Source organism: Spinacia oleracea, chromosome 2, assembly GCF_020520425.1.
Source record: "Spinacia oleracea cultivar Varoflay chromosome 2, BTI_SOV_V1, whole genome shotgun sequence".
In the NCBI taxonomy this organism is placed as follows: Eukaryota; Viridiplantae; Streptophyta; class Magnoliopsida; order Caryophyllales; family Amaranthaceae; genus Spinacia; species Spinacia oleracea.
Genome location: NC_079488.1, coordinates 78,140,888 through 78,157,348, shown reverse-complemented (window position 1 = coordinate 78,157,348; position 16,461 = coordinate 78,140,888). Strand labels below are relative to the sequence as shown.

Below are 16,461 nucleotides of genomic sequence, written 5' to 3'. Positions count from 1 at the left end.
AAAAAAAAGAAAGAAACATCTATGAATCCTCGCATCGAACGAAGTAATAAGCTGTGCACACGCAGAAGGTGCTACACTTGTTCGAGTACCTGAACGAGGGGTGATGAAGTACTCCAATGCAAAAAATAATAATGATATCCCAACACCTGGAGGAATGTTCTAAGACACGCTGTTAGGCCACACAAGCCTACGTCGCACCATAAGTTCAACCATCCCACGGTACAAGTCTAAAAAAAAGAGTAAGGGATATTGCACTAATGCGGGCACGACCAAGAGTATGAGGCAAAGACTGCTTATCGCCCAAATTCAAAATGCAAGCCACACGACTTCTACATTAAGGATTAAAGGTAGCAAAACATTACCTACCACGGAAGGGATAGCTCGCACCTACACGAGCGGAACCCCAAGGAATCTTTCTCGAAAGAACCTACAAAAATCGTACGCCAAAAGGAAGCATCCCAACATGCATGCTTGGGGGCTCCAAGCTATGAAACGACCATAGCAAAAAAAAAAAAAGTCTCAAAGCAAATGTTTGAAAGGGCACGATGCCTGAGCCCACTTCATGAATGGGCCTGAACCCTATCAAGCTTCTAAGAAAACTATTCAACATCCGTCATTGCTCAAAAAAAAATGATTCAAGCGAACTGATTAATGGACCGCACGCAACGGCCATTCTATGAACGCTCGTTCGCACATACGTCTCATCATCCTAAGTATCGAACATTCACGAACGCGTTCAAAAGAAAAAATATACGTTCAAAATAACAACAAGAGCGATTAAAGTCTTACGCCTCAAGGTATGTTCCTCGGGCCATATAGACGCGGCCAACTATTGCAATAACTGCACGCCTTAAATTAAGAGTGAGAGTTCCTTTAAATAATCGCCCCAAAGCGACAAACACCGTAGTCCACCAATCGGCTACGGCTTCTCGAGAAATCATCACGATCACTCAACTCATTGTGATCTCCAATAAAATTCTACGTTCCAAAAATAAAGAAAAACAAAAGAGAAGAGAATACGTAGAATTTCCAAGTGAAATAAGCGAACGGAAAAGAGGCAGATCTGCCCAATAATCAACTCCAACGCCAAATAGCTAGGCGTTATTGTAATCCCACGCCTGACTTTGGGCGTTGAAAATGAATCCCACAATCGTTCTAAGCCAAGAAATGGCGAACGAATAAGGAAATAATAAACACCGTTGGTCCACTATTAGGCTACGGTTTCTCGAGAAATAATTGTTATTCACCAATCAACGGTGATCTCAAATGAACGGCTCGTTCCAAAAATAGAATCTCTAGACGAAAAAAAAACGAACGAACAAGAGGCCAACTGTGTCATCAAAAGACCAGCCCAAACAATATTTTCAACGCCCCACCCGGGCGTGAATTATTTCTAACGCCCAGGCTTGGGCACCGAAAATGAGCCCAGGCCCAAAAGAAGCCCTGACTTCTATAGGGTCCTGTCGTATCCATTCGACTCGAAAATTACCGATTTCTTTACTGAAAGTCGCACCTCACGGCTTTGTTAAGAGTAGCACACCACTACAAAGATCGCTCGCACTTACGAGCACGATCCCAAACACGATCAAGGACATTACAAAATGTGTATCCCCAAGGAACCTCTTTGACAAGAAATGACCGTCAAGCACGAATGCTTGGGGGCTCGAAAGAAAATATATATTTCAAAAGAGAGTATGCAAAGTTAAAACAATATTCCCAGACTACGTTGTACGAAGTCCCGTGTTTGGATAATCTCGAAAGATAAAACCGGATTACGACCTCAAGACAAAGGTCGCCGTTGATACTTATACATAGTCCCCTAATCAAGGACCCATGTAGTGGCAAAATTGAGCCGTAAAGACTAGCTCAAAACCATGAAAGATGATGACCACAAGACAATGGTCCGTCTAAAGCACGTTGTTAACCCACATTCAGGTTGCAACTAAATCCGAGCATCCCTCGAAAGAATTCGCTCTTACAAGAATGAATAAAAAGAAATTCTCAAAAGAAATCACAAGAACAAATAAAATAGGGACTTGCCCACCTCAATCGGGCAAGATCGCGGCACGCGAGTCCCAAATCGAAAAGACGAATTCAGGTTCGCTCATCTCCAGCGGGCGGGGCGTCCACCCTTAGCGGACAGGGCTCGCCCACCTTCAGTGGGCGGGGTCTGCGTCACTAGCCGCACAGGTCCTCAGTTTTCGAAAATGAAAAGGAAATAAAATCTTCAAAAACAAAAACAGGCTCGCCATCTTCACCCGGCGGGGTCTACGTCACAAACCGCGTAGGTCCTTATTTTAAAAACATCAAAACAGATTCGTCCACTCCTATCGGACAGGGCGTCCACCCTCAGAGGACAGGCTCGCCCACCTTCAGCGGGCGGGGTCTGCCCTACTAACCGCGCAGGTCCTTAGTCGCTGCAGCGATAACTTTTTCCGGTTTATCCTTTTCCAAAAATCAAAGGATGGTTTCCCTTTTCCAAAAATCAAAGGATGGTTTCCCTTTTCCAAAAATCAAAGGATGGTTTCCCTTTTCCAAAACTCAAAGGATTGGTTTTCCGCTTTTCCAAAAAAAGAGCGATGTGCTGGATTTTCCTTCGTTTTATGTCCTATAAAAACAAGGGGTTTTCTCGTTTAGCTAACCCTGAAAATGAGAGTCTTTAAAAACGTTTTACCTCGTAATTGGGCTTGGCCAGGCCTAGTTACACTTTATAGCTTTGATTTCGAAAACATCTTAGATACTTCCAATGACAAAGTGAGGGAGTTTCTATACTATCAGTTAACAAATTCCAATGACACGTGAGGAATGTGTTAACACTTCAAGTGATGACCCTTAAGTCAAATGTTATCACTCGGGGGATCGTGAGACCCTCGCAAAACAGGTCACCTACGCCATGGCTTGTATGACGCACTCCGTCTAGTACTTTGACCATCGTCTCATCTCGAGACTCAGTCAAAGTGGGGGCTAACTGTAGACACCTACTTTTGTCCCCATTCCCGAAAAGGAAGGTTCGATGATGAGAACATAAATCTCCACTTGGCAACGCATCTCCTATAAAATAACGAATCTCAATCACCCTTTCATTTCAGCCAAAGTTACTATTTATAGAAACCTGCTAAGAATAGTAACTGCCGTAAAAGGTAGTTGTTAAAAGTGGCAAAGTCATAAAAGATAGAAACCTGTCAGAATTAGGTGTTGCACTCCAACATAAATCCTAAAAGAGATAGAATTTGCATTCCTGGTATAATTCGAAAATAAGAGTTACGTATTAATTAAATTCCTAACGAACCTAGAGTTCGTAACGGGCCCAGACGCATTCCGTCATAAAGTTAATACGCACTAAAAGACTCGGATAAATCTCAAAAGCTCCGTGTTCTAAGAGACCAAATCTGACAAAGAACTCGGCCCAGATCCCATTTTCAACGCCTGGATCTGGGCGCCGAAATCTTCGGCGCCCAGACCTGGGCGCTGAAAATGCCTGGGGCCGTTTTATCTCAGGATTCTTTTTGGATTCGTATCTTAAAATCTATCTTTCCACACCCCCTTTTCCTATAAATACAGCCTCAAAACTGACGTGAAAGGAACAAGACAATTCCATAACCTGAGTATTGACTCTAGCCTTAAGCCTAAGCCTCACGCTGCGAAATTGATCCAACGTTCTGTCGCAATCGACCCAAAAGTCGAACAGAACGCATCCTGCCCCTTGTAGCTTGATGAATTAAGCCTAAATACTGGAACATTGCTTAGAAACCCGAGATTCGTTAAATAAAAGGAGAAATAGCAAAGCTAAGTGGTTAGTTTTCTGAGAACCACAACGCACCTCTCAAGGGTGCGTTGTAATGTGTCTCTCATATGATTTAATCGCTTTCATCACCCTTTTATAAAATTGTCAAACTATTAATTTGATTGATCTATCACGCCTAATAAGATAATACCTTGGACAATTGAATTATCATGCTAGGTACCTTAAATCAATCTAAATAAGATAATCACGATCGATTTAGTGTTATGTGTTGCATATTGCTAAAATCAATTCAGAATAGTTTAATAGTTTAACGCATGCCCCTTCAATTATTTATGCTGAGCTAGTAAGGATAACCTGCCTCTGGAGTATTATCGATGAGCACTCCTCTCGGTAGCTACAGTCCCCCAAACTCTCAATCTCTGCCCTGCGGGTGTACGTTGAGCGATCCCCACACCAGGGATCACAAGGGAACCTATGGCCGTCGTGGTCGAACATAATTGCACTCCCTTTATGTCACGATAATCGGGTTTTGTCAGTTTTTCTCATTGTCGTTAAAAACTGAATGGCGACTCCTATATTGCTAGTCGATTGGGTGTAAACTCACAGGAAATCCAATTACACTTGATCTGACAACGTCACGCCCATGAGGGATGAGGTCACGCATTAGCCTCGTGCTTTTTCGACCCCCTCACACTAGGAGCCACCAGAAGTCCAAGCACGTACTGCGGAAATTTCACATATTTCGAGAAATCGTTGAAAGGAAAGAAATCGAGATTTGCAAGGTTGGAACCGACGACAACGTCGCGGATCCATTGACTAAATCGTTGCCACAAGTGAAACACAACGCACATGTAGCAACCATGGGAATCAATCATGTTGGAGAATTGCTTTGATTTTCTAAGTTTTGTTTTAGAACATCTGTTAGATATTTGTTTAAAACAATTGGTTTAACCATTTCATATTTATGAAATTCTTTATTTCATATTCATTTAATTTTGGTTTAGTATTAAATGAAAAGTCCAAGTGATTAAAAACATTCAAATGGGATGTCAAGATGGATTCTTTGACAAAGAAACACCCATAAGTGAACTTGAATATTGAAGTCACAAAGGATCCCTAATCCAGGTCATTGAAAGGTTGGACGACCAATGACTAATGAATATTAGATTACAAGTAGATTTATAGTTCAGTTTCTTGAACTAGATGGACATGTTATGTCAGAAATCTTTTGCATAGATACTTATTGGATCTTGTATCAGATTGACCATTAGAACACTTTAAGAGATTAAAGTCATGTCATAAGTAGTTCTCATTAATGGTGATTAGAACCATTCCTCAAAACATGAGTAATTATGATTGCTCGTTTGAATATTAGTTCGCTTTGATGCTCGCTAAATGTCGCACCGTAAAAGGAGACTATAAAAGAAGTTATTGGGCCTACTATGAATCAAAGTGACATAGATTGCAAGATTGGATTGTCCTCCTATCCTTGATAGGATATGGTGTTGTTGTGTAACAAGGCCTCGGAGAGTTAGATACTATGAAAATGCATGGCCATGCTCAGAATGGTTAAGGCTTAACCTTCTGCAAAAGTTTAACAGTTGAACTCAGTAATCCGAGAAACACTTCTGGACCTAATAAGGATGGCTTGGATCTTACCTTATGTTCAGCAAGTAACACTAAGCGACAAAGGAATGTGAATGCACACTTGTCTGAATGACAAGTGGGAGACTGAAGGAAATATGTCCTTCACCCAAGGTGCATTAGTCTAATACCAAGGTTCAGATTAATTACGAACAATTAATTCAGTGAGATCAAGTGATCGGAACAGCTGGCTGGAGCAATGCTTCCGATCAGTGAGTTCTAATCTATATTAGGCTCACAACTTACTCTTGACTGAACCTATAAGGTCACACCATTGGCATGTAACAGAGCACTGGATTAAATGAATCGGAAATTCATTTAATAGCTTTTCGGGAATTAGTTCGGAAAACATAAATATACGATATGACGTTGGATCGGAATCATATATCGTATTGCGTATATTCGTAAGCTAGGCGAAACGAATAATCGTGTATGCACGACATTGGATCGTCAAATCACTATACGATAAATAATCGTCGGAAGGCATTAGACGCAAATACGAGAAGGCAACACTGCCGGCCCAACGAGCCAAGCGCACAAGCACGCAAGGCCCGTCGAGGCGCAGCTGCGTGCCAGCGCCAAGAAAGGCCCATGCCCTTGGCTGGGAGCGCGCGGGGACAAGCAGCAGCAACAGCGCACACGACAAGGCCCACGACCCAGCTCGTGTGGCTGTGTAGCTCTTGGGCTTGTGCGAGCAATGTTGGTCGGCTCTTGGCCTTAGTTCCTTGGCCGGTTAATGTTATGACCTTAGGGTTATAACACCAATCCACCCTTATGTTTTCCTCACACTTTTGCGTAATCATTTTTAACCTAAACAAAAGAGAAAACCTAAACTCTCTTTGTGCCTCCATTACAAACTGTTCTTCCCCAAAGCAAATATCTTGAGTGACTTCTAAGCCATCGATCTCAAGACGGATCTGAACGTGTCGGTGAACCAAGTAGAGGAACGATATCTGGAGTTCTTGTTCGTGTTCGTGATACGTTGAATCTAGGGAAAACACGCTACAAACGTAAGTCTGCTTGATTTGTACATGATTCTTGGCTTTGGGGTTGTTCCGCTATGTTAATATGTATTTAACAGTAAACCCCTACACAAATAAGCTAAAACAAATCGTGTCATATAAGCTAACTTAGTAATAATATCGTAACACAGCATCTAGAAGTACGCAACCTTACCCCTGCAATTGTAGAAAGGTTGTTTTCAATTGACCCAAAAGCGATTACGGGACGACCATCTTCTACTGATGGAAAGGAAGCGAAGAGGTTTTAAGAGCCATTTTAATTTATAATCTAGACATTACATTCCTAAACTATAATAACGTCACTATAAACCTATAATAGACATAGGACTCTTAACATTTTTTGTTCCTAAACTAACACACTCTAGTTTCCTAAACATACTAGAACCCTAGATATACCATAACGTACTCTAACAAATAAACAACTTCAATAAGCAAGCCATAGGGGACTGACCTGGTGAGTGGATGTAGATTGAGGATGCATAGAGTCCTCCCAGTGAAGGGGGAGTTGAGTTGCTAGTAGTGATTGTAGAAAAAATTGAGTTTTTCCAGTCTCATTTTCCACGCATATTTCTGTCACTTTCCCGGTTTTAAATCCTCCCTGCAAAACTGTGTCTATTGCATTGCACCTAGTTGCAGTGTTTTTAGAGTTATTACTAGAGTCAGGCGCTTGGTTTAGAGCTTGTAACATGATTGTTTCACTGAAAATATAAAATGATGGAAGAAGTGGGAGTATGAAGAGGATGAAGCCAGCCGAGGGTTCAATTATTGGTGTGGTTTGGGGTGGGAGGACTAGTCAATATACAAACATGTGAATTTTCTTTATCGTCCTTATCTTTGCAGGGTGATCAGACTTACCGATCAATGTGCATAAAAAACATAAAAGTTACAAGTATTTATCAATTAGTAGATAGATAGTATATAAAATTCATAAATGGTTACTCTGCTACTAAATAATTAACTGAGTATCCTGTTACAATTACAATCATGGAAAAATAAAACTAGTGTCCTTGAGTGCTGCCATACCAACTTGAATAAAGATCACCTCGCGGTGACATGTGTTGGGCCATGTTTCTTTGAGAGGAAGAAGAGGGAGTGTAGTTGCTTTGAATGAACCCTTAACTTCCACCGTAGTTGCTTTGATTGAATCTTTGAATTCCAACGTAGTTGCATTGATTGAACCCTTGACTTCCACCATAGTTGCCTGGACTGAACCCTTGAGTCCTTGACTTCGACCGTTGTGGCTTTGATTCAACCCTTGACTTCCACCGTTGGGGCCATGATTTCTTAAAGGATAAGGATTGAATGCTTGAGGTGCAGCTGTTCCTACGATGTTGCTTTGATTAACCCTTGACTTCTTAAATGTTAAGGATTGGAGCCACGAGGAGGTGCAGTCGTGCCAGGGTTAATGCTGGTATGTTGAAAATGCGGCGTTGAATGGCCAAGGATGACAAGTATTGGTGCCTTAATGATATCTATGTCTTGGTTTGAACATGTGTTGATTCCTCGGGCATAGTATGATACCTTTATGCCCTCGTAGTCCCTCACCACATCTTTCCTCCATCGTCTCAGCACGTATTTCTCAGGGATGAAATCTATATCCTCCACCTCAATAACGCACATTATGTGCCAGCACAAAATCCCAACAAAGTCAAAAAGTTTGCCCTCGCAGCTTAGTTCTCCTTTGGTTTTGTCTACCATCACCACATACTTCTTCCACCTTTTCCTCCATATGGGGGATACCAACTTTTCTTCAGCTGAGTAATTATTAACTGTTCCTAGGTTGTCGTTCCTGTGGACATTAGTGTGTATCATGTCATTACCCTCTTCCTTCACCCGCGTAAACTTCTTAGTTGTGTAAGCCTTATGAAATACATATTCGGCAAGTACTTTCTTGTTAACATGACGACATTCGTAGACTGATTTATAGTCTAACTTCGCCTCTTTTTCAGCTTTAATCTTGTTATATGAATAGTGTCAAAGTCCAAGTACCTCAGTACAGAATTTGGTTTCAAGCCAAGTACTTCAAAAGACAGAGTATTATAAATAACCAAAGAATGTTGTTTCTGTAGACCAAAGGAAGACTAGAGGAGGAGGGACCAAAGGAGAAGTGGGGAAGGCCAAGAGACCACCGAAGATCGGGCAGGTTGTTGTGATGGTAGGGGAAGTAACAACTACTACTAGTAAGAAATTGATTCAGGGACTCGCATGTTATTCTGATGATATTGAGCTGCATCCTACTGATAAAATCAAACTTTATTGTTTTTATAACCCAAAAAAAAAATTGTATTTCAGGGCATAGAGATTTTATGATTTGTTAGTCAAGTAATATTATTGATTAAATTACGAATTTCATGTTCAAGTTCCGAAACTTTTTAGTTTTGATTGAAATACCAAGTATATGTTCAAGTTCTGAAACTTTTTAGTTGTGATTACTTTGGTAATCTGTTATTCCACCTTCTACAACCTCCATTTTTATTTAGTCAATTTATGTTGAGTTTGAAGGAAAGTTGAATGTGCACCAAAGAAAAATGAGGCAAGTTGCAATTCTTAATTGATTGTTTGTTTGTTTTTCAATCTCATATACAAGGTGGATAAGCTTCTTTTCTTGTTCAGAATCTCATCCCTAAAGATCTCTCTTTAAAGAATTAAAGATTGTTAGTAAGATTGAAAAAAAGGTGATGATTGAGCAATTTATACATAAATTATTGAGCAATTTCACATCTTTTTCTCCACCCACAAAAAAATGCATCACTAAATTATCATATAAGCTAACAAATCAAAGTGCAAATTTGGTTAGTTCACCAACACCGTCGGTCCAGATACAAACTAACATGTAAAACAATCAAAACAGAGAAAACATGGGTAAAACTCTGAAGCTAACACCTATGATCTCTCACTGTAAAAGAGTAAAATGAAATCCCCCGATCTTTTATCAGTTTCCCATGCCCGCTGCGTTGGGCATGCTAAGTGCTCATTAACCATCAAGATTCAATTTTGTTTTGAGCCAACTACAAATATCTTGCATCTCTTCAGGGTGTGTGTAATGGCCAAGCCTGCAAGTCAAAGCCAACAAAATGTGGAGTTTTAAAAGGCAAAATATAGCCACCTAAAGACGACAAAAGGGTTGCACGAAAAATGTATCTATACCCAGCATATGACTTGAATGTGACGTCACCAAAGCCACTAGAAGCCAACGCTTTCGAAGACTTCTCTCCGAACTTGTATTGAACAACATCGTCAGCTGCAATTACAAAATGCTTTGCGTTTATAGTTTCTAAAAGTGTTGGTGTAATCCATGAAGGAAGGAATAAAGCAAGCAAATAAAGTATTCATAGGTACGATCAATAGATGCATTGGTAGAGCTGTCTTGTAACGGTTTCTAGTCTCTTCGCCCTAAGGCTCCTAGCTTTAGCTATTACATCCCTTAAGCATAGCTTTAGCGTGTAAACAAAAGCTTCTCTTTAGCGAGTCAACTTCCTTGAATTGATGATGTCTGAATTGGGTTTTCCACAATGGGATTGTTCTATTCACAAGATCATTTAGAATTCTTGATACTCCAAACTTTTGTTAGCATAATCTTTTTTCTTAACCCAAACTTTCAAATCTAAATCATACCTTTGCCGTGACAAAGCAATATAGGTAAAGATGCAGCACGATTTGGAGCCTCGTTAGCAGATAGCTTGTTGCTCAAGCTCCTGAGAAAATGTCCAAATGAGGATTAGAACTGTAGGAAGTGAGAAAAATCATCAAAAACGAGAGGAACGGGGGAAAAGGTGTATGTAGAAGAAGCCAAACTTAGCACAAGGAAGCCAGCCACTTAGCCCAACAACTGCACTTAGATTGACTGGAAACTCGTTTCCATTAGAATATTTTCCAGACACGTGACACATAGCAGTATGGAGGGCGGCTGCTGCACCCATACTGAAGCCACCAACAGCAAGTTTAACTGCATTATCAAACATCATGCACATTAAACTACAGTTCAAAAACTTGTGCAGTCATGCTACTTATTTGCAAAAGCCAGCTGTATCACATATTCACATTGTCAGTTCACATGCCTTTTTTTTACGGAGTAGTTTCTTAGGGGATGGCGGGAGGATATAAGTATATAACATCAACCAAAGAACGAAGGAAAATAGATACTATGTCTACCCAAAATTAACGGTTAGGGTTTAGGGTTGGCATACTGTTGTAGAGTGTCTCGGAAAATCTATCACATGATTTTGACTTTCTCATTCTATCTTCACTTGAAAGGAAAACTCATACCAAATCCCATCAAATGTTAAAGGAAGCCTTACATCTCAAGTGTTGTTTAGTTTCTGAACTTAGTTGGAACAGTTTTAATGATTGTAAAAGAACACAAACACAAACGCAAATGTGAGCACATTAGCTCAGCAAAGGGGATTTAGAGATTTTAGACAGTAATGAGAAGGAATCTCTTACAGAAGAATTGCATTCACCAATGAACAAGGTATTGCCTAATCTTCACTAATCACAATTAACAACAGAAAGGATCTTAAAAAATGGCAGAGGAAAGTACACTGCAATATGTTTACTATTGTTCCCACTATCATGCTCTATTAAGGCAATGACTAAGGGTTCTTCCCAGTTTTCACGAGGAATAACAATGGATCCAACCTAAGAATAAAAGTAAAACTGACACTATTATATTCTGATTAACAGAAAACTGGCGAAGGCCTACGACTCCAGTTAGAAATGCTGTAATACCAAGTACCAAAACTAGCGGAAACCAGTTATATAACTGACTACAGCGACAAGCCGACAAATGTGGATAGAGTTTAACTATTAGTTTTTGAGAACGAAAGGTCATAACATAAATTTCAATACTTTGAAAATAGTTTTGAAACAAATTTCAAATACTGGAATGATGGAATCTGATGAGGTGATTTTGTGATGAAACACAAAAATCCTCTTCCTAAGGTTTTGTCACCAGATTCTATTATTTTCCCATCTCACTCTTTCCTTACTCTCTCCCCACCGATAGCCAGCTGATTCAACTATCCACTCCCATGGCTCTAATAGGTGTTTTTCCTCCATTAGTTATTTCATCAAAATAAAACTAAAAATCAATGCTTTTGCAAGAAAATATTTTAAGCTAATCTGGTGGGCTAACACAGGTCACAATTTGGCTAAGTATCCTACAAAGAGACTCCCGAAAGCCAGAAATATCAAAGGATTGACCAGCGTAACTTAATTCCATAGTTAGCGGCAATGCGAAGAAATGACGCTTTGAGGCCTTTATCCATCTGTTAGAGTGGAGGTTCGGTACATGTACGGATGTACCTTCTCAAATCCTGCAAATAAAAGGAATCTATATCAAGAGATGGCGGTTGTATCAAAATGCCATTTGTTTCTCCGACAACATTTGACCCACCGCCATTCAGGTCAATCAACCAAACTAAGAGACTAGAGAGGCATATTTCTCAAATTCTAATCCAGAATACTGCATGCAAGGATGGTTCATACAAGTCCAAACAGCTAGCATGTTAATCTGCCACCACTAAACACCACCAAAAGATGATTAAACTGTGTGTCAATTAATCTCAGCAAGAATTCAGCAGCGACATTAATGTTCTTGACAATTTCGCCATGTTGATTAATAAAATCTCCAGTCACACAGACAGCTCTTGGATTCCAAGAGAACTGTGGCAAAGTGAGAAAAAAAATCCCATTCGTATGCTTAAACTTCTTTTAGAAGTACAGGCTCCCAAATTGCCTATGATTATGAAACCTAATAATAATAGTCATCCTTTGATCATCTAAATGATACAGACAAGCAGCTAAAAACATGTCAGTGAAATATACAAATAAGGAGAGAGGAACTTACTGTCAGTGGGCTCAGTAGACAGTAAATTTACCACATGCGCTACTGTAGCATCCAGTCCCTCCTGATCATCTGGAGCATCTTCAGATAGCTCTTGTACATCAAACCCTGATTTAATTCGCATTGCAACCGACTATGTCAGCATTCAAAACTGCAAAGTTTCAGCTCTGGTACATAAAAGCTAATTCCCAGTTTTATTATGAAATTAAATTGACATATCAAATATAGAGAGAATTACACAAAGTGGGAGCATGCACATAAGCCCCCATTGTGCACAACTAGACAAGGTAAAAGACCTTGTTCAACCCACTTCACAACATATTTGACCATAAAATCCCAGATATACTAGAAACAGATACACACTTCGGACACTGAAAAATATAGCAATTTTATTTTTGGCATGTCATCAATGCATTGAAGATGGATTACAACATCTTATAATTAAAAAAGGTAAGTAATACATATTCAGATTCTCTGGAGCAGTATATAGCAATTCCTCATCATGAAAATCAGTTATTTATGTCTTATTCTAACAAATAAGTATACCTGATTGATTATGTTCAACATGTTAAGAAAGTAGCACTCACACACTAAAGCACATTACATAAACCACCAACAAGGCCTGCAAGTGCATATGACCATAGCATCATATGCGCATATATAAAGTCCTCATCCCCTGGGGAACTCAAATACACTACATGTCTATACATATAGATAATTAAATAAGGAATACATATCCTTCTCCAACCAAAAGCCTTCAAAATGATTTTCCAAATGCAATTACATAATCCATCTAGATTTCTGCAAAGAACGATTTCTCAGAGCTTGATAACAGCTCGAAAAGCTATTGCACATAGGAAAAACATTAAGTACGATCAGGGTGACCAACTCACAAGCAGTAGAAGGAAAGCCACCAAATAAACTAATGGGCCGTGAAGGAGCAGTTGGACATATCCATTTAATCTGCATTACAGAAAAGTACAACAGAAAAAAATTAGAAGATAACTAGAAAAGTGAACGTAACATAAAATCATGTTCAAATTCAAATTCTCACATTAGGCAAAGGAATTGTCTCCAAAATTTGAAACCAGCTGCCAAAAAGAAATAAATAACAAAGTTAAGCAATTTTTCATCATCTAGAACATGATAACTAGTTAACTGATCACAACAACCAGTATGACAACTAAGCCACCCCCCAAAAAGACAAGAGAGGAAAAATTACACCATATAGTGCTGATAGCTTGGATTTCTTTTCTAATTAATCCAAATAGTTAAAAAGAAAAAAAAATCGAGTGGAAGCAAATTCTGCCAGTAGAGCAATTAGGGTATATAAAAATAAGAGAAATCTGAAAACTTACAAAAGAAAAACAAATGATAACAGCTAGAAGCAACAAGATATCATCATATGTAATAGAATTACCTTCCCCCATTATCACCAAGGCCATGCAGCCAAACTACAGTTGTCTGGTGCTTGCCTTTGGGCCTAACCACATAAGTCCGTCCAAACTCGTATGCCTTTCTTGCAGCATTTCCACCTAAAAATTGAACTAACAGAAAATCAAGTAGATAACTACAAGAACTTAGCTAATCCTGGAGAAAATTGAAATTTTCAAGACTAACTTTGTCTAATATGATAACTTAAACCACCACCAGTTCTCAATCTTCTCATCTCAGCCGCTCAAAGCTGGATGATTCAAAAGCTGATTCAAAAGCTCACTCTACGTTTGGTAAACATGACTGATAGTTTTATACAACAAAAACACCAGCTCTGATTCATCATTCTCGAAAAATTTCCATGTATTTGGGAGACACCCTTTAATTCTTACTAAAATGAGAAGATCACCCATTCACCCACACGAGTATACTAATTTTAACTTTTAAGACAATATTCAATAGTGAGGTACTTTACGGATTTTATCACTTGGGTTGGCTTCACTAAAGTTCCACTTCAAAATCCAAATGTCAATATTCAGTCCTCCTAACCCCCAAAATCCACATGTTCAAAAATTCCCCCAATAGTCGGATGAAATAATACTATATAAAACTATCCCCAATTCCATTTCCATAAATAAAGCATAAAATCAGCTGTAGTGGCAAAGTGGCAATAGGTTGCATTACATAATTATTAATATTAAACTCTAAAAACTAAAATCATCACAAGAATTGGAATGAGAAAGTGGCAAAGCAACTAACCTGAACCAGCAGAAGCGCCACTGAAGCTCATACTTGCAAAAAAAAGTTTGCAGATTCTGCAGTATTAAACCAAAATAAATTAAAAATCCAGTAAATTGAAAGCAATACTAGGACATCAATGCAACAATCTCGGTAGTCAACGATGAAAATACTGGTATTTCTGCCATTCAAATAAAAAATAAAAAGATTGAACTTTCTAGGGAAAAAATCGGGAAAATCTAGTGGATGGCATATCCAGATTGAGTAAATTCCAGGAAATGAGATTAAAAAAAAGTGTCAATTTTTGCAGACGCAATCGAATCAAAAGAGATCAAAATTGAAATTGAATGATGAAGATCGTGGTATGATTAATCGAAAGAAGAGAAATGCAGAAATTAGGGTTTAAACGACGATTTTAGTGGTGGGGGGAACAACCTGATGAAAGGAAGGACGGAGAAACGGAGAGCCGAGAGTTGAAGAAGAACGTAATGTGTGTGTGTGAGGTGAGACAATTTCTGGCGTGGCATCCGTTCGTGTGTGCTTGTCCTTTTATAACGTCCACTTTTATTCCCTGTTCAACGGATATCCACTCAGTTTTCGTTTCCGCGCACGTATTCTTATTTACAAGATGTGTACAATAAATATTGTATATTAAAGTAGAGTTAATTCAAAATACTTCCTCCGTCTCGGAATAGTCGACCCGGTTTGACCGGCACAGAGTTTAAGGGACTTAAATTGACTTATTTAATTTAATAGGTAGTAGTTGATATTGGGGTATTATTTTAATGTAGTTAGTGGGAAATGTGTTAAGGGGTGGGGTGGGGTTGGGGGAGAGTAGGAGTTGAATTTTTAATTATTTTTTGTATGGAGTAAGGGGTAGGTGGGTTAATAGGGGTGGAGTGAGAAATAATATAATATTGTTAGAATATTTCCATTTTTAGAAACAGGTCAAGTATTAAGGGACGGCCCGATAAGGAAAACAGGTCAAGTATTCCGGGACGGAGGGAGTAATTACAAGTTATTCTTTATGTATAAATTATCTATTTTATGGTGATAATGTTTTTTATTTTAATTAAAATATTTCTTCAAAATAACTAAGGGGGCGTTTGGTTGGGGGGTTTCAACAAAGGGAAAGGGAATCAACTGCCTTGATTCCCTTTGTTGTTGTTTGATAGACCAATTCAATCATTCCCTTTACCCTCATGATTCCCCCATTTCCCTCTACTTTGATTCTCCACCCTACCCCAAGGAATCATCCTTACCCCCAAACTCTTCTTCATCCAACCAACTTAACTACCAACCGGACAACCAGACCACCACCTAACTCACTGCTCAAACCACCCACGCCGCCCCACCAGACCACCGACCACCACCTAACCCACTGCTCCAACCACCGGCGCTACCCCACCAGACCACCGACCACCACCCAACCCCTACCAGAACCACAGATCAACACCGAAATCACCCTAGCACCACTGAAACCAACAATTCTACCCCCGAAATTCACCCCAACCACCCTAAAAATAAACCCTAAACTTGCCGGAAACCATCTCAATCACCTCTAACGTAATTCTAACCTCGTGAAATCGCATAACTACCCAAACTACAACCTCAATCATAAAAAGTTCCACAAAATAATAGATCCAACGGAATTGAAATTAAAGGAAAAGAGAGAGGAGGAACGAATAGCGATGGCTGGGGAAGTAGAGGCGGCGAAGGATAGGAAGCAGCGCCGCACAAAAGGACTAAGGGAGGGCAACGCCGCTGCGCAAAAGGTAGATCGAGGCGACAGAGGACAACGGAGCGCGGAGGGAGTTCTTGAAGAGGAGGGAGACGGCAAAGAAGGGAGGCGGCAGGAGATGGGAGGTGGTGGTGGTAGATAGAAGGAAAGGGGTGTGGGAGTAGTACGACTTTCTTTTGATTTTTACAAAACAAACAACTCATGACTAGAAAGGGTATGTCATTCCATTCTCCTTCTTTCCCTTTCTTTATGTCATTCCCTTTCCCCTTTGCGAACCAAACGCACCCTAAGT

At 39.6% G+C, this 16,461-nt stretch overlaps 2 protein-coding genes across 7 annotated transcripts in view; both read right to left on the bottom strand.

Moving 5' to 3' along the window:
- Window positions 1-7,254, bottom strand: part of LOC130467941 (DNA repair protein rhp57-like) — a 31,479-nt gene extending 24,225 nt beyond the window's left edge. For 3 of the 5 annotated variants that reach the window (XR_008928059.1, XR_008928056.1, XR_008928058.1), the window contains exon 1: window positions 6,863-7,254. Coding sequence is in view for 1 of the 5 variants with exons in the window: in XM_056837089.1 (XP_056693067.1) it covers window positions 6,863-7,099 (237 nt within the window). In the remaining 4 variants the exon portion in view is untranslated. The remainder of the gene's footprint in view (window positions 1-6,862) is intronic. The other 2 variants (XR_008928057.1, XM_056837089.1) reach the window with 2 other exon arrangements.
- A 1,879-nt stretch (window positions 7,255-9,133) lies between these two features.
- On the bottom strand, window positions 9,134-14,984 carry LOC110800704 (uncharacterized). Of its 2 annotated transcripts, none has more exons than XM_022006015.2 (10): window positions 14,864-14,984; window positions 14,450-14,505; window positions 13,677-13,803; window positions 13,311-13,347; window positions 13,150-13,219; window positions 12,260-12,364; window positions 10,207-10,357; window positions 10,027-10,106; window positions 9,559-9,652; window positions 9,134-9,464 (listed from the first exon to the last, which is right to left on the bottom strand). In XM_022006015.2, exons 1-10 carry the CDS (start codon window positions 14,953-14,955, stop codon window positions 9,386-9,388), a joined length of 891 nt encoding a protein of 296 aa, XP_021861707.2. In that variant the 5' UTR covers window positions 14,956-14,984; the 3' UTR covers window positions 9,134-9,385. The 2 variants fall into 2 exon arrangements, with proteins under 2 accessions (XP_021861707.2, XP_021861708.2); XM_022006016.2 differs by having other exon boundaries at window positions 13,677-13,791; window positions 14,864-14,980.
- Between the last annotated feature and the right edge of the window lie 1,477 nt (window positions 14,985-16,461).

What these genes read in the sequence shown, in the direction of transcription:
- LOC110800704 (XM_022006015.2), bottom strand. Translation starts at nt 14,955, where the DNA reads ATGCCACGCCAGAAATTGTCTCACCTCACACACACACATTACGTTCTT. An exon ending in TGGCTTTCCTTCTACTGCTT is followed by an intron (nt 12,365 to 13,149) that starts GTGAGTTGGTCA and finishes GAATTAAATCAG; the next exon opens with GGTTTGATGTACAAGAGCTA. An exon ending in GTCTACTGAGCCCACTGACA is followed by an intron (nt 10,358 to 12,259) that starts GTAAGTTCCTCT and finishes TTGATAATGCAG; the next exon opens with TTAAACTTGCTGTTGGTGGC.